This window comes from Podarcis pityusensis (assembly GCF_964106645.2).
Source record: "Podarcis pityusensis genome assembly, chromosome: 8".
NCBI lineage: Eukaryota > Metazoa > Chordata > Lepidosauria > Squamata > Lacertidae > Podarcis > Podarcis pityusensis.
In genome coordinates, this window is record NC_138033.1 from 66498580 (window position 1) to 66520081 (window position 21502).

A 21502-nucleotide genomic window follows, 5' to 3' on the forward strand; every position below is an offset into this window, starting at 1 on the left:
TCCAAGTTGGACCTCGGTGCAGCACAAAGAGCTCCCCCTACAGTTGATCCTCTGGGATCCTCCTCCAGTCTTCAGTATCCGTATATTCTCTTATCAAACCTTTCCTTCTATCACTGCATAGTTTGAGCAATCATCCTTCAACAGCCTGTTAATAATAAGGATGCACAGATTTTCTTTCAAAAGAATGAGTGGCTAGTAGCAACAATGACTGCCGCCTACTGGACAAGGGTACTACTTTTACTATCGGAGGCAGTATACTGCATATTTCACATCTGGCAACCAATGTGCTCCTTTGGTTTCAAATGGTACATGGGTAGTCGAGTCTAAGAAGCCCAGGACACAAATTTCCACAGCCCTCTAGCAGCTATGGTGGTTCATTTACCAGAAGTAATGTATTTAGCGTTAACTCTAAAAGTGTATACAGTGGAACCTTGGTTGTCAAACTTAATCCGTTCAACTCCCAGAACCATTCGAAAACCAAGGCACAGCTTCTGATTGGCTGCAGGAGCTTCCTACACTCAATTGGAAGCCATGGAATCTGCGTCGGATGTTCGGCTTCCAAAAAACGTTCACAAACCGGAACACTCACTTCCGGGTTTACGACGTTCGGTAGCAAGTTTGTTTGGGAGCCAAGCCGTTCGACAACAAAGGAACCACTGTACTCAGTTCTGACCAGACTAAGCCTCCTGCTATATATTGTGCTCTAGGGGGTCTAGTTTGGTCAGAATCAAGTATACATTTCTACCCATGTACTATTTGAAACCAAAGGGGTGCATTGGTTGCCAGATGTGTGTTTTTTCTGTTCTCCTTCCCCACTACAGAAGCATAGAGCTGATATTGCGTATAGAGCTGATGTCTTGCTTTCATGCTGTCAAGAAAGCAACTGCAGACCCTCCAAGTGTCCCTATTTTCCAGGGTCACTCCTGAATATACAAAAGCTGTCCTGGTTTCTTATTTGATATTGGAATGTTCCTCTTTGCCTTGTTGTTGTTTAGTCATTTAGTCGTGTCCGACTCTTCGTGACCCCATGGACCAGAGCATGCCAGGCACTCCTGTCTTCCACTGCCTCCCGCAGTTTGGTCAAACTCATGCTGGTAGCTTCGAGAACACTGTCCAACCATGTTGTCCTCTATCGTCCCCTTCTCCTTGTGCCCTCAGTCTTTCCCAACATCAGGGTCTTTTGTCTTAGGACATCCCTATTTTCATCAGAGAAATGTTGGATGGTATGGTAGGACGTCCCTATTTTCACTGGAGGGTATGGAGTTATGTGACCCCCAAGTCAAGGAGATAAGTAACTATACAACATTTAGAAGACATCTGAAAGCAGCCCTGTGTAGGGAAGTTTTTTTAAAAAATGTTTAATGTTTTATTATGTTTTTATATATGTTGGAAGTCACCCAGAGTGGAATTATTATGGAACAGGACATTCCTCTTTTCTTCAGAGAAATGTCGGAGGGCATGCATCTGGTTGGCTGGCAATCACTGATTAAGTGCTGGTACTTTGCAGTGTGCATATTTCTGGAGAGATCTGTTACTATCAGGTAGTCCTTGGAATGGCATGAGAATAAGTCAGTTCCTATCTTCTAGTAGGCCCCAATTCATCATCTTGCTCTGCTTGTTGCTGTGAGTTGCACTTTAAGAAGGTGGAACAACCTCCTACAATGGCTGCTATTTCCTTCTTAATCCTAGGCTAATACATCACCTCTTGGGCACCTCCTAATGCCACAATGATCTCACGGATTAGTTGTAACATTTCTTTACAGAGGCTACTAGTTATCACCACTTAGTTTCGATTGAAGACAATGTCATCTATCACTGTGAGTTCATGCCCGCAATTTGAAGAATCTCAAATCACACATGTTTCCGGATCTACAGTGATGGGTCTTTATCGGTTTCCTGATTGAGTTGTTATAATTTTTCATTTGACCGTGAGACAGCTGCTGAAATCTGGATAGGTCTAGTTGGTCAGTAAACTTTAACACCAGCTGTCTTCTATGGTGTTGCTTCAAAACATTCCTGGAAGCCTTCTGTTCTGCATCCCAGCACCATTCATTTTTCACTTCCAGAAGCTGCCAAAGAAGTTTCGTTGCCGTGGATAAATTAGGGGTATCCCCCCCCCCAAGGTAATCTCTGCCCCCTCAAATCTTTGAACATACTTCTTTGAATGTTGAGCATGGCATATATATATAATTTTCAGATATTTTATTGCACTAGCCAAAATGAGGAGGGGGGGGGGGGAGAGAGAAACAGTAGTCACTACATAGGCAAAAAAACCATGGTCAAATCCACCAAAAGTTCTCATTACACAAATAAACTGTGCAGATTAGATCTCAGAGTCCCCTTTGCAATTGACTGCTAGCCCATCCAGTTCTTCCTTCCTAATCGTCCTAGCTGCCAGGGCATAGAGAGCCACCTTATAAGTCACAGAGCCATTTGAACCACCCCACCCTGGTTAGATTTGCTTCCTTCGTGAAAATGGGTTTTATGAATTGATTTCCTGGGTCTGCATATAGTGAACATTGTAGTAAGTAATGGCAAATGTCCTCTAGACACATGCATCATGTTTATAACCATTATTTTATTTGTGCTTGTTTCACAACTTCATCAGAAAAAACGGCTCCTATAAATATCATATTTTCTAACACCAAAAATACGTTTATCCCTGTTCAGCTTGAGGGTTCAGGCTCTCACAGTATTGAGGACTTGCTAGAGCTGTTGATCATGCTCTTCCTTAGTTGCACTTAGTTGCACTTAGTTGCAGGGACGCGGGTGGCGCTGTGGGTTAAACCACTGAGCCTAGGACTTGCCAATCAGAAGGTTGGCTGTTCGAATCCCTGCAATGGGGTGAGCTCCCATTGCTCGGTCCCTGCTCCTGCCAACCCAGCAGTTCGAAAGCACGTCAAAGTGCAAGTAGATAAATAGGTACCACTCCGGCGGGAAGGTAAATGGCATTTCCATGCGCTGCTCTGGTTCGCCAGAAGCAGCTTAGTCATGCTGGCCACATAACCCGGAAGCTGTACGCCGGCTCCTCGGCCAATAAAGCGAGATGAGCGCTGCAACCCCAGAGTCAGTCACAACTGGACCTAATGGTCAGGGGTCCCCTTACCTTTACCTAGAGCTGTTGATCATGCTCTTCCTTAGTTGCACTCCAAATGATAATGGCCTCCACAAAGATAGCCACCCCAGTGATGTGCTCATAGAGAATATGTATGGTTTTATGATAGACTTTGGGTGCAAATGCAAATGGCAATAATAAAAATCTATACTGCCCATAATTATGAGCTGTTAACTTCAGTTGCCAGGATCCTGAAAAGGCACCCAGTTTGCATTTTTTAAAAGTGCATTTGCAAACTGCATCATTATCTCCTCTCTAGTTGGCAGTTCAAAGAGTTCTCTTACGATTGCTGAGATCTCTTGAAACTAAGCATATACACACGTGGCCATTATGCTTTTCCCACAAGTCTCAATCAGCCAGTTGGTTCATTTATTTTCTTAATTACTTCCAAGTCCTCTTACCCTGTGAACTGTCCTGAGCTCTATGGATGAAGGGCGGTATACAAATTTTAACAACAACAACAATCTCAGTTTGTAGTTTTGTCTTGAAGAGCAAATAGCACTTTCCTGCATGGCTGAGCAACTGGAGGGCAATGCCTTATTAATCTGGGTGGAGTGTTCACCTGGCAAGCAGCCTAACCAACACACAAGTCCTGGCATTCAGCTATAAGAATCTCATACCCCTGTTCAGTATGGTCCTGTAATGCAAATATATGTTTCCACAGGCTGCTAGACCTAGGATGGGTATCACTTTCTTCAGTACAATAAGAAACAAGTTGTATGTGGCATTTGTGTACTTGCAATGCATCTCGTCAGTATTGGAATATGTGTTGCACAATAACCAGTAACTTTGATATTTGCTGGTCTCAGTTTTGATAGACCTTTTGACAGCTGTTTAGAGCCTGCTCTCCCACCACATGAAGGATATGATCTTAACCATTTTGCTGCCAGGTGCAGTTCAAACCTTTGTCCAGACTTCTTCCAGTTATGTCCAATAGCCCTTGACACTTGTAGGCTGGAGCAAGGCTACAACATTCCCATGTTTGCAAAGACCTGACAGTATCTATGAATGCTTTATTACTGCCACTGGGCATGGCTGCTGCAGCTTCTTATCTTCTATTTGTAGCCCTGCAACCAGAAACTGGCTGCCGGTTAATGCAACCCTTATTCTCCACCTTCTGACACCATGTGATGTTCATGGGTCCAATAACAGGCACCAAGAACAAGGAATAGGTTCATAAAGAGAGCTTTATTCAGAGGAGCCTCAAAGACCTTCTGCAAGAATGGAAGCTAACTGCCTGAAGAACTGGCCAGGTCATGTTGATGCAAGGGAAGTCCCCAAATCTCCACGTCCTTAACACTAAGGGAGTGTCAATAAGTTACAAACACTATCATTACAGTTGTCCTCCAACTTGTGGAGGGCAGTGGAAAAGGAGAGGGAGTAGACCCCAGGCTCCAACAACAATTCATGGGTTGTATTTCTGCATTTCCTGAATATGAGAATGTAGTTCCCACACGTGCTTGCTTTTAGGCGGAATATAAGGAGCATGCTTAACTTTTGTTAGTTCTTTGGCGGCACCTAGTGGCAAATATTTCTGTGTCTCCAGACTTTCACATACAGTGGTACCTCAGGTTACATACGCTTCAGGTTACAGACTCCGCTAACCCAGAAATAGTGCTTCAGGTTAAGAACTTTGCTTCAGGATGAGAACAGAAATCGTGCTCCAGCGGCACGACAGCAGCAGGAGGCCCCATTAGCTAAAGTGGTGCTTCAGGTTAAGAACAGTTTCAGGTTAAGTACGGACCTCTGGAACGAATTACGGTAAGTACTTAACCCGAGGTACCACTGTATACAGGAAGCTCCGCACAGAGCAAACTGGCTGTTTGACCATGCACACTTTTACTAGCTGCCAAGTTTGGAGGTGCATTATTGTGTCACACAGACCTGAGCATTAAATCATCTACAGTGGTACCTCGGGGTACAGACGCTTCAGGTTACATACGCTTCAGGTTACAGCCTCCGCTAACCCAGAAATAGTACCTCGGGTTAAGAACTTTGCTTCAGGATGAGAACAGAAATCGTGCTCCGGCGGCGTGTGGCAGCAGGAGGCCCCATTAGCTAAAGTGGTGCTTCAGGTTAAGTACAGTTTCAGGTTAAGAACAGACCTTTGGAACGAATTGAGTACTTAACCTGAGGTACCACTGTATATGTTTATGATTGTGTTTGTGATTATGATTACAATTATGATGTGTATGTCATCCTTCATCTGAAGGTCACTGGGCGGTTCACAACATAAAAATACAAAACGGGAACACAAAATACATATTAAAACTAAAACTAAAATAAACCAATATCCTTCTCTCCCCCCGCCCCCCGCATTTGAAAAGGCCATTGAATGTTAACTAGCCAAAGGCCTGCTTATAGAGAAATGCTATCAACCCACTGAAAGGAATGGGCACATGTAACTTAAGTTCAGCTATCTATTTAACAAGATTTGTACCATGCTTGATTGTTGAAACCACTAAGCATATTTTACATTAAGCATAAAATACACTTGGAAATTATATCTCACAAGAAGCTAAAAGCAAGCTGATTCCAAATATGAAGAAAACCAGTAGTTTGAGCTGAAAAAAATGTTTAAAATGACATTTGTAAAAAAAACCAGAAGCTTATTTATGTATGCGACAACAGCGGCAACAGTTTTGATAGCATGGAAGAATGAGGAAATCCCAACGAAAGAACAGTGGCAAGAAAAATTGATGAGCTGCACAGAGCTGGCTAAATTGACATACAAATTGCAGGACAAGGTCAATTGTGATTTTAAGGAAGAATGGGAGCTTTTTACAATATCTAAAAAGACAACAAAATGAATTGGGCTCCTTAGCAGATTTTGAATAAACACACACAAATTTATTGGTTGATAACGGTAAGGATATGTATAATTTTGTAGCATGCAGAGAATAATATGTGTTGAGAAATCAGAGAGAGGAGCTGAGGGAAGTCTCTGGGGGGGAGGGTTTGAAGGGGGGAAAGGGGAGAAATAATGAATATGATATGTTTTTATCATTTGTTATGTTGAAATTGTTAATAAAAACATTTTAAAAAAGAAAAAGAAAACCAGTAGTTAAACATATACATTATCCAAAGAAGAAAACAACATTTGAAAATGCATGTCGGCTTAACCCATTTGAGTAATTGTGATGGGTCTAGCTTGAGTGGGACTAAGTTGGATATGGCCCATTTTGCTTTACTGTAACCCACTTTGGGATTATTTTACAATCATGGAGTTGGAAGGGACCACCAGGGTCATCTAGTCCAACCTCCTGTAATGCAGGAATCTTTTGCCCAGCGTGGGGCTCGATTCCGTGACCCTGACATGAAGTCTCATGCCCTACTGACTGAGCTATCCCAGACGAAAAGCAGGAAACAAACAAACAAATAAATAAAATCAAGCAAGATAAAAGGTCAATTTAAAGAATTATGAAGTGTTTATGGATATACAAGCAAATTAGTCCATTCATTTGCTGCATTTGTTGCAGCAGTTAAGAACCCACAGTTCTCACAATGTAGCAATCTTACTCATCCTATTAATCACTGGTTTAAATTGCATTTCCCAATGCTAGTCCCACATATGTTTCCCAAACAATGGTGCAACTAATTTAATTTAATTTGCAAACAAAGGCAGGTGTTTGTTTCTTCACACTGTTGTCTGAAAGCAGAAAGGTTCACAGAATTGCAGACCCTGAGAGTCATCTAGTCCAAGTCCCTGTAATGCAGGAATGAAAGGATTACATCACTGGTCCTCAGACATTTTTCTCTGGGTCGCACTTTCAGAATAAGAATTTGCTCATGCAAAACCAATTTTTTAATTGGTAAGAAATACTCTGGAAACAAAAAGAAAAATCTCCTAGCAGTATTTGATTTCGAAAAGATACAGCATCTCTCCATATTCTTCAGCTAAACTAAATTATTTTGATACTACACTGTACTACACTGAAATATTTAAATGTTTCTTTGATCGTTCTTCACCCCCATCATTCTGCCCAGACACTGAGGTCCAGCACCGAGGGCCTTCTGGTGGTTCCCTCACTGTGAGAAGCCAAGTTACAGGGAACCAGGCAGAGGGCCTTCTTGGTAGTGGCACCCACCCTGTGGAACGCTCTCCCACAAGATGTCAAAGAGAAAAACAACTACCAGACTTTTAGAAGACATCTGAAGGCAGTCCTGTTTAGGGAAGCTTTTAATGTTTAACAGACTATTGTATTTTAATATTCTCTTGGAAGCCGCCCAGAGTGCTGGGGAAACCCAGCCAGATGGGCGAGGTATAAATAATAAATTATTGTTGTTATTATTATTCCTGCCATCCTCTCTTGCCACACCAGTGTGGTATATCACACACTTTGAGAACCACTGGATTACACATTAGCATTTGCAGGTAGGCTCTGATGCTCAAGGCAGGCTTGGGACTGATGGATCAATACCTTATCCCATGCTACCTGAAAGATTCCCTGTATGAACCTGCCCAGGTGATCACCTTTTTGTTAGTCCAGCCAACATCAGAGGCACAGTGGGCGGTGACACAAAGGAAAGCCTTTTCTGAGGCCGCTCCTGTGTTGCAGAATCCCCTCCCTGAAATGCTCTTAGACTGGTTTGCTCCTCGTTATACTTCTGCTGGCAGGATTAGACCTCCTTGTTCCAAGAAGCCTTTGGAAACTAAGGAGCAGACAATGCTAACTGCCAGGCTGCTGTCAGGGCAAGTTATAATTTGATTGCTGGTTCTAAATGTGCTCTTTATGTACATTATTTTAATTATTGCTTATAACTAGCTTGTTTTTATTGCTTTGTATTTTATAATGTTTCTCATATGTTGGAAGCTTCCTTGAATCCCAGTTTGGGAAAAAGGCAGATAGGAATATGTTAAAGAAATAAATCGGTGGCATAACTAAGGGCATTTTAGCCAGGAATTTTGCCCGGAGTGAAGCCTTCAGAAGGCGCCATAGCTGCTCTCAGCCTCCCAACTATCTTACTGTCTGGGCTTCTCTTCTGCCCTGTCCTCCCTTCCCAGGCACCCTCCCCTGCGACTCCTATTCACCCCCAAATATCCTGTTGGATATTTTGTTGCTTAAATTATGTTGGAAACCAATAAAAATTGTGTGTGTTTGTGTGTATTCAAATATCATATTACCTACTTTTTATGCCTTTCAAGAACAAACTTGTTGAGCTGTGTGTGTGTGTGTGTGTGTGTGTGTGTACATGTGCATGCAATCACACATGGGATGGTGCTGATCTGAGTCTTTGACCTGGGTGAAAGAAATCCTTGTTTTGTCCTGAATAAATAATGCATTGTTTGGTTTATATTATGTTAGCTCAGAGTAGGCAAGATGGCAGACAAATTTGTCTAGCTGGGTTCCACCATAACCAGCAACCTCTCCATCGATGCTTAGCTGGACAAGCATATTGGCAAGGCAATTATGGCAATGACTCACCTCTCCAAAAGGGTATGGGGGAATATGATACTAACATCCAATATCAAGATGAAGGTCTACCAAGCTAATAATAATAATAATAATAATAATAATAATAATAATAGTAATAATAGTAATAATTTATTAACCCGCCCATGTGGCTGAGTTTCCCCAGCCACTCTGAGCAGCTCCCAACCGAGTGTTAAAAACATTAAAGCATTAAATATTAAAAACTTCCCTAAACAGGGCTGCCTTCAGATGTCTTTTAAAAACAGGATAGCTGCTTATTTCCTTCACATCTGATGGGAGGGTGTTCCACAGGGCGGGTGCCACTACCAGGAAGGCCCTCTGCCTGGTTCCCTGTAACCTCACTTCTCACAATGAGGGAACTGCCAGAAGTCCCTCGGTGCTGGATCTCAGTGTCCGGGCTGAATGATGGGAGTGGAGACGCTCCTTCACGTATACAGGACCGCTTGTGTGTTGAGCATGCTGCTTTATGGAAGTGAGTCAAGCAATGCCACAACACCTTCCACATGCACTGTCTCAGGAGGATTTGGGGTATCCCATGGCAGGACAGTCCCAAAAAAACTTGTGAAGGTTGGCAACATCAACCCATCCATGTGATAATCCCTTGCAGACAACCACAGTGCCTGGAGACAGACAGTGCCTGGAGACAGACAGTCAGGTTGTGTCCATAGCAGTGACCAGAGGATGAATGTTCCCTGGGAGAAGCTCAGAGAGAAGAAACACCATGGTGTATCTACAGCAGCACAACCAGATGCCTCCATCTGCCCCAGATGCAACAAAACATGTCTCTCCTGCATCGGTCCCTACAGCCACAGCAGGCACTGCGACCTTCCAACAGTTTGACCTCACAATCAAAGGCACACTCTTCCATTGTCTCCCGAGACAGATGTATGCCAACAATTTGGTTTCTATTATGATAGCCCTAGTCGGAGTAGACACACTGAAATTGGTGAGCATGACTAACTTAGGTACATTCATCTCAATAGGTCTACTCTGTGTTGGATTTAATGGGATGCAACCATTTGTACTACACCATTTGTTTAGGGGGGGAGTTTGGTGAGTGGCAGGGGGCCTTAGCCAACACCATTTCTTTAGAGATGTAATGTGGGCTCAACAATTCAGGAGAGGGTGGGACAAGACAATTTGTTTCCTTGTCCCTTTGCCTTATAAAGATTTGACGAATTCCACTACACTTTCCGCAATCTGATCTGCCGTCGGAAATGACAGATTCCCATAGCCGAAACAAACGGCCACCGCATGAAAGCCATTTGCAAGATGGACCCATTTTACAGACAGACCATTGTCCTCTAACCGCTTCTTGTACAGAAGCCCGTCATCCCTAAGCACATCAAACTCACAGGTCAAAATGTATGTCTGTGGAAGCTTGCAGATGACAGCATCTTCAGCAAAAAGTGGTGAAAACGTCAACTCCAATAGTTGTTTCATTTCTTCATACACCTTAGGTTTAAATTTACATATTTTGGGGTCTTGCGGTTTGTAGCCTCTGACTTTGAATTCTTCAGGAATGAGGTCTCCATTTACCCATTTCTGGTACTTCAGTCTGATATGCTCAGGAACATGGCAGCCTTCCAGGACGTCATTCGCAAGGGAAGTATTCTTATTCAGGTAAAGGCATATATAATGGCCTACCACCTGCCTGAACAAGATAGGTACCTGGCTGTTCTGCTGATAGGAAGGCAGGTTGAAGTCCATTCCCTGCAGTGCTGGATAAAGCAACATCTGGGCATGAATCTTGGGGAGATCTTTTCTGTCCACCAGCAACTGGCAAAGCCGGGTGGCAAAATTGGCCCCACAGCTGTCCCCCCCAACAATAATACGGGAGGAGTCCACATGATAATCAGCAACATTCCTCATGAAGTAGACAATGGCCCTGAGACATTCGACATACTGGTTTGGGTAAGGGTTCTCTGGACCAAGCCCATACCTGGAGAGAAGAAAAAGGGGTGTCATTGCTTCTTCTCATATGTGCAGAAGAATTATTATCCTGTTTTCAATTGGTGGTAAAGGTAAAGGGACCCCTGACCATTAGGTCCAGTCGTGGCCGACTCTGGGGTTGCGGTGCTCATTTCGCTTTATTGGCCGAGGGAGCCGGCGTACAGCTTCTGGGTCATGTGGCCAGCATGACTAAGCCACTTCTGGCGAACCAGAGCAGCGCACGGAAACACCTTTTACCTTCCCGCCGGAGCAGTACCTATTTATCTACTTGCACTTTGACGTGCTTTCAAACTGCTAGGTTGGCAGGAGCAGGGACTGAGCAATGGGACCTCACCCCGTTGTGGGGATTAGAACCACCGACCTTCTGATCGGCAAGCCCTAGGCTCTGTGGTTTAACCCACAGCACCACCTGCATCCCTTTCAATTGGTGGTAGAGGTACTGAAATTAGAACTAGGGGCTGATCCTCCAAGAGCAGTGCAGCCATGGGCATGGAGGTGATCTTGAGTACTCAGAAACATTTGGTCTCTCTTTTAAATAAACATCCTGGTTCAGAAAACATACCATGAACCCAGTAAAGGGGGGTGAGGTAAAGTACCCCTGGATGGTTAAGTCCAATCAAAGGCAACTGTGGGGTGCGGCGCTCATCTCTGCTTTCAGGCCGAGGGAGCTGGTGTTTGTCCACAGACAGCTTTCAGGGTAATGTGTCCAGCATGAGTAAACTGCTTCTGGTGCAATGGAACACCGTGATGGAAATCAGAGCGCACAGAAATGCCCTTTACCTTCCCGCCACAGCGGTACTTATTTATTTACTTGCACTGGTGTGCTTTCTAACTGCTAGGTTGGCAGGAACTGGGATAGAGCAACAGGAGCTCACTCTATCAAGGGGATTCAAACTGCCAACCTTCCAATCGGTAAGCCCAATAGGCTCAGTGGTTTGGACCACAGCGCCACCTGCATCCGTAGTAAGGTCTGGCAAAGGCACATATGTTCCATTTTTAAGCTATGAAACAGAAAACCTCGGTGTGAGGAGGGAGATGCAGACAGGCTAGAGAGCGAGTTTGATGGTCACAGCTGGCTCTTACAAGGTAAGAGATAAAACATGGAGAAAGGTTTTTCTCGCTCTCTTGTGACGCTAGAACTCGTAGACATTCAATGAAGCTGAATGTTGGAAGGGCTCTTCACGCAGTCCATAGTTAATCTACGGAATGCTATCCCACAGGAGGCAGTGATGGCCACCATCTTGGATGGCTTTAAAAGAAGATTGCACAAATTAATAGAGGAGGGGGCTATTGAGGGCTACGCTCCAAGATGTCTCCGCTCTGCTTCCATAGTTGGACGTAGCAATGCTTCTGAATAGGACTTGCTGGAAGACCCACAGAAGGCCAGAGTGCTTTTATATCCTCAAATCCTTCTTGCTGGTTCCCACAGACATCTGATCGGCCACCTCACCAGAGTCAACCTACACATGAGGCTGGGTGAGATGGCTGCCTCAGGCGGCAACCCTGAAGGGGCAGCAAACCCATTCCTGCATGCAGCTTTGCCACTGGTCTCCCTTGTCTCTAGGGGGACTAGCAACAGATCTCTCTGGAACGCTTCCCCTATTGCTGAGGAGAGCAGGGGAGACTCCTTTAGCAGCTTGCATTCCCATTGCAGGTGCAGCAATGGGTGTTTCGCCACAGGTGTTGCAATGCCTTGGGTTTTAAGAGCGTAATCAGGGAGCAATGGCAAGATGGAAATGGCACTTACCTAACAGCTACAACCACCACTCCACATTCCTTGGCAATATGCCGCAATAATCTCTCGTAGCCCTCTAAAAGTGAGACAGTTGCAATACATACAAGGTCAATCAAACCAACTATAGCCCCTTAAAGAGTTTTCAGAGAGATGCCCAGGTGATGTCCTAAAGCGAGGGGTAGGGGGATCTTTTATTCTCAGCCCAGGTCCTAGATTCCCTCTTAGGAAACCTTCTAGGAGGCAGCCCTGTTTAAGGAACTTTTTAATGACTCATGTTTTAATGTATGTTTAATCTTTGTTGGAAGCTGCCCAGAGTGGCTGGGTAATTATTATTAGAGGGCACAGGCTAAGGGTGGTGGGGAGGGCCTGATGCAAACATCCAACAACCAGACAAACAAACAAATTAGGTGGAGCAATGGACAAAGATCTTACATTTGTACTGCTGTAGCCTAACTCTGGCTGAAATGTAGCCTACAGACTTAGAGGTCCGTGCAGATAGTCAAGCAGAAAGCTTCATCACAGTTCAGGACACTTAGGATCATGGAAGTGTGCAGTTGGAAGGGACCATGAGTGTCATCTAGTCCAACCCACTGCAGGACTCTTTTGCCCAACATGGGACGTGAACCCGTGACCTTGAGCTTAAGAGTCTCATGCTCTACTGAGTGAGCTATCTCCGTATATTTGAGGAGAGCATGGAGCAGAGCAAGGGAAAGATGTGGCCTAAGGAGAAGGGGTGTGGCTTAGGGATAGGCAGTCGATAAGTAATATGCTTCTACAAAAGCAGGGCAGACAAGCAGAATATGCAGGGTGTGAATGAATCATAGAATCATGGAGCGGGAAGGGATCCCAGGGATCACCTAGTTCAACCCCCTGAAAAGCTGGAATCACAGCTAAAGAATCCCTGACAGACGGCCATCCAACCTCTGTTTAAAAACCTCCAGTGGAGAGAAAGAAAGAGTTGGACCTTAAGGGTAGGTCGCAACTTTTTCAGCACACCTCTGCAGCTCCCCCCGCCAACTGAAAAAACTAAATCACCCAAAAATGTAGCACAGCACTGATGGGGTTTCATTTTTGTTTTGACCTAAAAAGAACACTCTGTAATTTTGTTTGCTCAGTCGTCATCTAAAGAAGCCTTTTTTTCTTACCAGGACTTCCAAAGACACCAGCCCCTCCATGAATAAAAACAAAAGCTTTCCTTTTCCCAGTAGTTGTTTTCTTAGGCTGATAAACCCTGACCGGCACCTCGTCAAACTGCTGGTTCTGAATTAGAAGGGATGCATCCGGGGAGAGTGGGATTCCATTTGCTACAAGTCTCAAAAGATCCAAAACAGAGAACAGTCCCAGTTTCTTCCCAATTGCTCCCTGTTTGCAAAAAGAAAAAGAAAAAAAAAAGATGTGAACTATTTGCTTGAGAAGGTCAGATGACTATAGAGTTGCAATAAATGGAACCGCCGCTGCTGCAACATCTACATGGAAAGTTGGGAGAGACTCTGGAAGGAAGACATCAAAATTACAGTTACAGATAGGTAGCCGTGTTGGTCTGCCATAGTCAAAAAAAAAAAAAAAAAAAAATCCTTCCAGTAGCACTTTTAAGACCAACTAAGTTAGTTCTTGGTATGAGCTTTCGTGTGCAAGCACACGTCTTCAGATACACTGAAACAGAAGTTGCCAGATCCTTCTATATAGTGAGAAGGTGGGGAGGGGTATTACTCAGAAGGGTGGTGGGAATGGGAGATTGGCAGATAGCTGGGATGAGCCTGCTGACGACTCTTAACGACTGTAATGGGTCTTACAGGAAAAGGCAAGGGGTGAGAAGGTGAGAAATGGCTTAGTCATGTATAATGGGATAAGAATCCAATGTCTTTGTTCAAACCAGGTTTCTCCATGGTTTTAAGTTTGGTAATGAGTTGCAATTCAGCAGCTTCTCTTTCCAGTCTATTTCTGAAATTCCTTTGTAGTAAAACAGCTACTTTGAGATCTTGTATAGAATGTCCTGGGAGATTAAAGTGTTCTCCTACTGGTTTCTCTGTTTTGTGATTCTTGATGTCAGATTTATGTCCATTTATTCTTTGGCGTAAGGTTTGGCCTGTTTGTCCAATATAGAGAGCTGAAGGACACTGTTGGCATTTGATGCCATACACAATGTTAGATGATGAGCAATTGAATAGTCCCGAGATGGTATGTGTGATGTTGTTGGGGCTGACTACATTCAGGAGGCTAACAGACAACTTTCCAATACCGCCTTTTACACAAAATTGGACTCAGACCCAACACAAGAATACAAGAAAGAACTGAACAAGAAAGAACTGAACAAGATTGTTAAGGAGCTACCCCCACACATCCAAGAACAGATCCTCACCAACACACCAACAGAACCTCGACCAGGAACTTTCTATCTTCTACCTAAAATACACAAACCAGGAAATCCAGGACGCCCCATCATTTCAGGTATTGGCACTATTACAGTGGGTGTCTCCGGTTATATAGACTCTGTTCTGAAACCATATGCCATCAGTGCTCCCAGCTATGTACGTGACACCACAGATTTTCTGAGGAAAATACAATCTTTAAATAATCTTCCCAACAACACTATACTAGCTACTATGGATGTGGAATCTCTGTATACCAACATCCCACACAACGATGGTTTACAAGCTATAAGGAACACCATTTCAGATAAAACCACAGCGGACCTTGCCACCAAACTCTGCCAATTTGTCCTTACCCACAACAACTTCAAATTCGGTGATGACCTGTTCCTTCAGATCAGCGGCACAGCAATGGGCACCCGCATGGCCCCACAGTATGCCAACATCTTCATGGCAGATTTAGAACAACGTTTCCTAAACTCCTACCCACTCAAACCTCTCTTGTATCTGCGATACATTGACGATATTTTTATCATCTGGACACATGGTCAACAGACCCTGGACACCTTTCACCAGAAATTTAATGATTTTCACCCCACAATCAACCTTACAATGAATCAATCTATGCAAGAAATACATTTTTTGGACACTACTATAAAAATACAGGATGGGCGCATGGACACCACCTTATACCGTAAACCAACTGACCGACAAACATATCTACATGCCTCTAGCTACCATCCCAAACATACCAAACAGTCCATTGTATATAGCCAGGCACTACGTTACAGCCGCATCTGTTCCAATTCTACAGACAGAGACTCTCACCTAAGAGATCTACAGCAAACCTTTTCAGAACTAAAATACCCAGCAGATGAAGTTAGACAACAGATCAACAGAGCCAGACTTATACCCAGAGAGAACTTGCTGCAAGACAGACCCAAAAAAGAAAATAACAGAACACCTCTAGTCATCACATACAGCTCCCAAGTTAAAACTGTACAACGCATCATCAGAGATCTACAACCTCTCCTGGACAATGACAGTTCTCTTTCTCAAGCTCTGGGAGGAAGACCTTTCATTGCCTACAGACAGCCACCCAATCTTAAACAACTCCTAACCCACAATAATACTACAACCAGACTTAACACGGACACTGGCACCAGAGCCTGCAATAAACCCAGATGCCAACTTTGCTGCCACATACACCCGGACAACACCAATCCTGGCCCCAACAACATCACACATACCATCTCGGGACTATTCAATTGCTCATCATCTAACATTGTGTATGGCATCAAATGCCAACAGTGTCCTTCAGCTCTCTATATTGGACAAACAGGCCAAACCTTACGCCAAAGAATAAATGGACATAAATCTGACATCAAGAATCACAAAACAGAGAAACCAGTAGGAGAACACTTTAATCTCCCAGGACATTCTATACAAGATCTCAAAGTAGCTGTTTTACTACAAAGGAATTTCAGAAATAGACTGGAAAGAGAAGCTGCTGAATTGCAACTCATTACCAAACTTAAAACCATGGAGAAACCTGGTTTGAACAAAGACATTGGATTCTTATCCCATTATACATGACTAAGCCATTTCTCACCTTCTCACCCCTTGCCTTTTCCTGTAAGACCCATTACAGTCGTTAAGAGTCGTCAGCAGGCTCATCCCAGCTATCTGCCAATCTCCCATTCCCACCACCCTTCTGAGTAATACCCCTCCCCACCTTCTCACTATATAGAAGGATCTGGCAACTTCTGTTTCAGTGTATCTGAAGACGTGTGCTTGCACACGAAAGCTCATACCAAGAACTAACTTAGTTGGTCTTAAAGGTGCTACTGGAAGAATTTTTTTTTAATCAAAATTACAGCATGTTATGATTTAACATGCAGGTGGCGCTGTGGGTTAAACCACAGAGCCTAGGACTTGCCAATCAGAAGGTCGGCGGTTCGAATCCCCGCGACAGGGTGAGCTCCCATTGCTCAGTCCCTGCTCCTGCCAACCTAGCAGTTCGAAAGCACGTCAAAGTGCAAGTAGATAAATAGGTACTGCTCTGGCAGGAAGGTAAATGGTGTTTCCGTGCGCTGCTCTGGTTCACCAGAAGCGGCTTAGTCATTCTGGCCACATGACCCAGAAGCTGTATGCCGGCCAATAAAGCGAGATGAGCACTGCAACCCCAGAGTCAGCCATGACTGGACCTAATGGTCAGGGGTCCCTTTACCTTTCCCTTCTATGATTTAAAAGAAAATTGCATGAAAATGCTTTCCAGGTGGCATCTAATGCCTGTTAAGCTTGCCAAAATGTTCAGATCTAAGACAAATGCTTGCTGGAAATGCAGGGAGGCTGATGGATCCACATGTGGTGGAACTGTAAAAAGATCAGACAATTTTGGGAAATGATTTATAATGAGCTCAAGAAAATGTTCAATTGCTCCTTCCCCCCAAAACCTGAAGCCTTCCTGCTAGAAATTATGGATAATGAAATCCCCAAAAAGTTCAGGAGAGTCTTTATGTATGTTATAGTTGCTGCTAGTATGCTAATTGCAAAAGGCTGGAAGGGAGAGATTCCATCTAAATTAGAATGGCAAAACAAAATAAGAGAGTACACTGAGCTGGTGAGATCAGAAAGGTTAAGAGATGTTACAGATGAAAAATGTATCCGAGAGTGGGATACATACAGAGTATATGTAAAAGAACACTGTCAAAAAATCAATTGGCACGTCTTGTTTGAGCTTTGGTGTGTAACTAGGTTAATTTTATAAAATAAAATTTATAGTAAGTCAAATAACATAGAGAAAGTAAAGTTTAAGTGCGTATTTAAGGAACTTAATTTGGGAACGCAAGGGGAAGATTGGAGGTCTTGTCAAATCTACAAAAGCAAATATTAGTTAAAGAATGAATAATTGTTTATTTGTATTTCTCATTTTGCCTGTAACATCTATTGCATATTTCCATTATAAAGTTTTCAACCAATAAAGCATAAAAAAGAGTTGCAATAAATGGAAAACTGAAACAAGCAGAATCCTGTTTGTGTTTTGCCATCAACTTGCCCTCCATTTCATTTCCATTATACAGATCAAATTTGGGGAGCCAGTGGCAGGATTTCAACTCAGATCAGTTGCAGCCAGCATGGCTGAAGGTTGCAGATGATAGGGGTTGTACTAAACAGGTAAGGTGACAGGTAAGGACACAAGAAGACTAGCTCGCTGGTTCATCCGGTCCTCTATCTTGCACTGGAGAGTTGTAGTGGGACCACAATACGTGGTCAGAGGGAGAAGAGGGAGCAGAAGAGGTCGGGAGCTGAAGAGGTAACAGGGTTTGGTGAGCAGGAAGAGTCCAGAAGCAGAGGTAGAAGCAAAGGCTACAAGGGAGGGAGGCCAAGCAGGCTGCTGAAGAAGACAGCGAGTCTTCTCCTCCTGCTGCAATCAGCTTCCTTCTCCCCTGGTTTCCCAGGACCAGAAGAGGTATGAAGGGAGCAGAGCAGAGACAGATAAGGCAATGGAGTCTCAGATTGCTTGAGAAGGACCTGGGTGGGGGAAGAGACTTAGGGATCTGTGGGAAGGCAGGGACCTTCAGTCCTCACAACAGCTTCATTGGGGCAAGAACTTCCCCTCTTTGGGGAAGAGTTGCTGTGCTCACTTGGCCTCCTGAGCTATTTTGCTTCTTTGAATAAAGAGGATTAACTTCACTGACACTAAGAATGAGCAAATGAGCTAAAAAATATGCATGAAGTTTTTTGAAAACATTTCTAAAAAGAACAAGCAAACATGCACCAGAAACTGAGGCAAAAGTAGAGTGAAGTTGAGATTGGAAAGGTGAGAAAACAAAATTGACAGTTCCTCCCATTCCAGTTCAGACCAAGAGTACATCTAGTTCAACCCTACCCTGCTAATGTTCTCAAATAGTTAATAGGCACTGCTAGACTTCCCCTGACCCTGGAGGCTATAATACCATTCCGCAATAGGCTTAGGAGTGCAGGAATCTTTTGCCCAACATGGGGCTTGAACCTGTAACTCTGAGATTAAGAGCTTCTGAGTACTCAGAATTAAGGAACACTTACCAGAGGGAACAAGGAGATGAATATAATATGAAAAAGACGGAGCTTTAATGGCTGGTCAATTCCAGGAGGCAAGACAGCTTGGGCAAAGTGGGTGACAGTGGAGACCAGAAACAAGGCTGGATAGATGCAAACTGTAACAAGAGCAGATGCTACGAACCTGCCAAAGGACATCCTTCCACTTTGCTGTGGACAAAGCAAATGCTGTGGTTATGGCAGCTCCTCCTGGCGTGTCAACCAGTTGTTTCTTTATGTAGGCGATGAAAGAGCTTCGACACATATTTGTCGTAGGGCAAAAGGTCTGGTGGACAAATTAGAATAGACAGTATCAGCCTGGCTCCACCTCTGCCCATGATGCAAAACACCCATATGACAACAAAGAGCTACTCATCAATAAATCAAAGGAGGTTGCAATGGGGAGCAAGTTAGATAGGAAAAATGGACTTCATTTCTAAGGAAATTAATATTCCAAACTTTATTATTTATTAAATTTGCACTCAAATGTTTATATAGAGAAATAGACAGAGATATGAAGAGGGCAGGGATGGGGAACCTGTGGCCCTCCAGATGTTGCTGGACTACAACTCCCATTGCTCTTGGCCATGCTGGCTGGGGCTCATGGGAGCTGAAGTCCAAAATCATCTGCAGGGACACAGATATTGCTCATCCCTGCTTAGTCTAGAAGAGTGTTTCCCAGACTTGGGTCTCCAGCTGTTTTTGGGATACAATTCCCATCATCCTTGGTCACTGGTCTTGCTGGCTAGGGATGATGGAAGTTGTAGTCCAAAAACAGCTGGAGACCCAGGTTTGGGAAACACAGGTCTAGAAAGTGTGTGTCTCTCTGTATTTATACACGGACATCACCATTAGTGTGCAGGTTGCTTTATAGAAGACAAGAGAACAGATCCTTCTCATGAGGTCATTTCAGCATAATAGATTGCAGCCAACATTAGTCCTATTCAGAGTAGACCTAGTGAAGTCAAGTGAGATCTAAGGAGGAATTAGTAGGATCCTAATCTAAAATGGGCACTGTCGTGCTGTTTAGATCCATTCCAATCCAGCCTGGCCATAGAACTGAATTGGCCTTGGTCACCCTGATGCAGAGAGCGGGACTACTGGAGTGCAACCTTGCTCCTGCTTCTTACTCTCTCATCAGCATTCAATATCATCGACCATGGTATCTTGCCTACGCAGGATGCACCCACCCTGAAGGAGCAGGTTCGCAGTTTGGGGTGCTTCTGCATCCAGCTCTGTCACTGGAAGCTCAGGTAGTCTCTGTGGCTAGAAGTGCCTTTGACCAAGTGTGGATGGTTTGACAGCTTCAGCCATTCCTGGACCTGTAAAGCCTTGCCACAGGAGTTCACACACTGGTTACATAAGGACCGGATTCCTGCATGCCCTGAACCCCAGCGTACCTGGCAACCAGTCCCACTGATGTACACAGTCCCAAGAGCAAATGCTAGTGAGTGGTCCAGCAGTCTAACAGGTCCAGGTTCAATACAGCCAGCCACGTCAGGCCAGGTACCCGCCTCTGCAGCCAATCCAGGTTCAGGGAACCTGGAGTTCAGTCCCCCAAAGCACAGTCCCATAGAATTTTTAGGCCTGAGAAAGAGGACGTCTTTGGGAAAATCTGGACGTATGGCAACCCCACACCACTTTGGGGGTGACATAATACCCAGTCTGCAATTGTTGAGTGTCACAGCACCTACACTTTGGAACTCCCTGTCTATTGAGATTATAGGTGCCTTCACTGTACTATTTCAGTTGCCTTCTTCTTTAGACAAGCCTGCCTAGATGCTTAGGAAGTTGAGGTAATTTTAATCTGCTTTTGTATATTAACTATTGTATTTTAACCACTGCATTGTTTTAAAATATTAGGTACCCCCCTCCACGCCTTGATTTTCTTCTTTTATCTTTTTGCAAACTGCTTTGAGGTTGGTGTGTGTGTTTAAAACACAACAATATAAGCATTTTCTGAAACAAACGATAAATAAATACTGCCTGTGTGGCAGTGTTCGTTGTTTACAAAAGAAAGTAATAATAGTAGACCTGTGCTAGTGAGCTAATGGATTCTCCATAGAATGTAGGACAAGTCAGATCAAAGGAGCATTTCTGTAGTATTAGAGCAGTTGGCTTATTTCTCCTAACTACAACCTGCCTCTGGATGTGGAATGACCAGGTGATGAGTCCTGTCCACCCACCACATAATTGCCATGACAAAGAGCAGGCTCTGTTGGTGGCATGTTCCTTGGCTCAACAGTGCCAGGAATGGAGCCCATCTGATATAGCTACAGCATAATGTTTGATAGAGCTGGCTGTAAACATTCAGAAACATCCAAGAAAACTGGATGTTGGAAAATACTGTCTGGATTAAAAGATTTCCTTCTTCATGCTGTGCTTAGTTATGTCAGTTTGCATGTCTTAGTACAGAAAGTATTGATCTGATGTGTAGAGATCTTTCCTATTCTAATTAACTCAAGAGGGTTCTAGAAGCCTCTGGAAGCTTCTCTGTGTGAAAGAAGCAGGCAGAAGGTTTGTGATGTTTGGGTTATTCCTTCAGAGAAGCTGAGTACAGCTGGCTTAAACTGGTTCCCTTATCTCTTTCTGTCAAGGTCATGCTGACTATAAAAGTAAGGCCAGAAGGAGCCTGCGTTTCACTTTCTCATTCTATCTCTTTTCCTTCTGGTGTGGTGTTCTGTACATAGTATGCTTAGTGTTAGGGTTTAGACTTATTATAAGTTATTGTAAGTTTAAGTAAAGTCTGCTGCAACTGGATTTCTTATGGACAGTGCCAATCCTGAATGTATTGGATTTGTGACCATTATGCTCA

The 21502-nt window shown here is 43.9% G+C and overlaps 1 protein-coding gene and 1 long non-coding RNA gene across 3 annotated transcripts in view; one reads left to right on the top strand and one right to left on the bottom strand.

Annotated features, from left to right (window-relative positions):
* LOC308482847 overlaps positions 1–8144 on the top strand; it is a 358341-nt gene extending 350197 nt beyond the window's left edge. The window contains exon 2 of the long non-coding RNA XR_013989456.1: positions 7378–8144. This is a non-coding gene — a long non-coding RNA (uncharacterized lncRNA). The remainder of the gene's footprint in view (positions 1–7377) is intronic.
* Positions 5944–18953, bottom strand: LOC308482741 (arylacetamide deacetylase-like 4). 2 transcript variants are annotated; one of them, XM_081016217.1, is made up of 4 exons: positions 18833–18953; positions 13384–13600; positions 12251–12314; positions 5944–10492 (listed from the first exon to the last, which is right to left on the bottom strand). In XM_081016217.1, the coding sequence occupies exons 1-4, from the start codon at positions 18950–18952 to the stop codon at positions 9712–9714; spliced, it is 1182 nt and encodes a 393-aa protein (XP_080872343.1). In that variant the 5' UTR covers position 18953; the 3' UTR covers positions 5944–9711. The 2 variants fall into 2 exon arrangements, with proteins under 2 accessions (XP_080872343.1, XP_080872342.1); XM_081016216.1 differs by having other exon boundaries at positions 18676–18924.
* Between the last annotated feature and the right edge of the window lie 2549 nt (positions 18954–21502).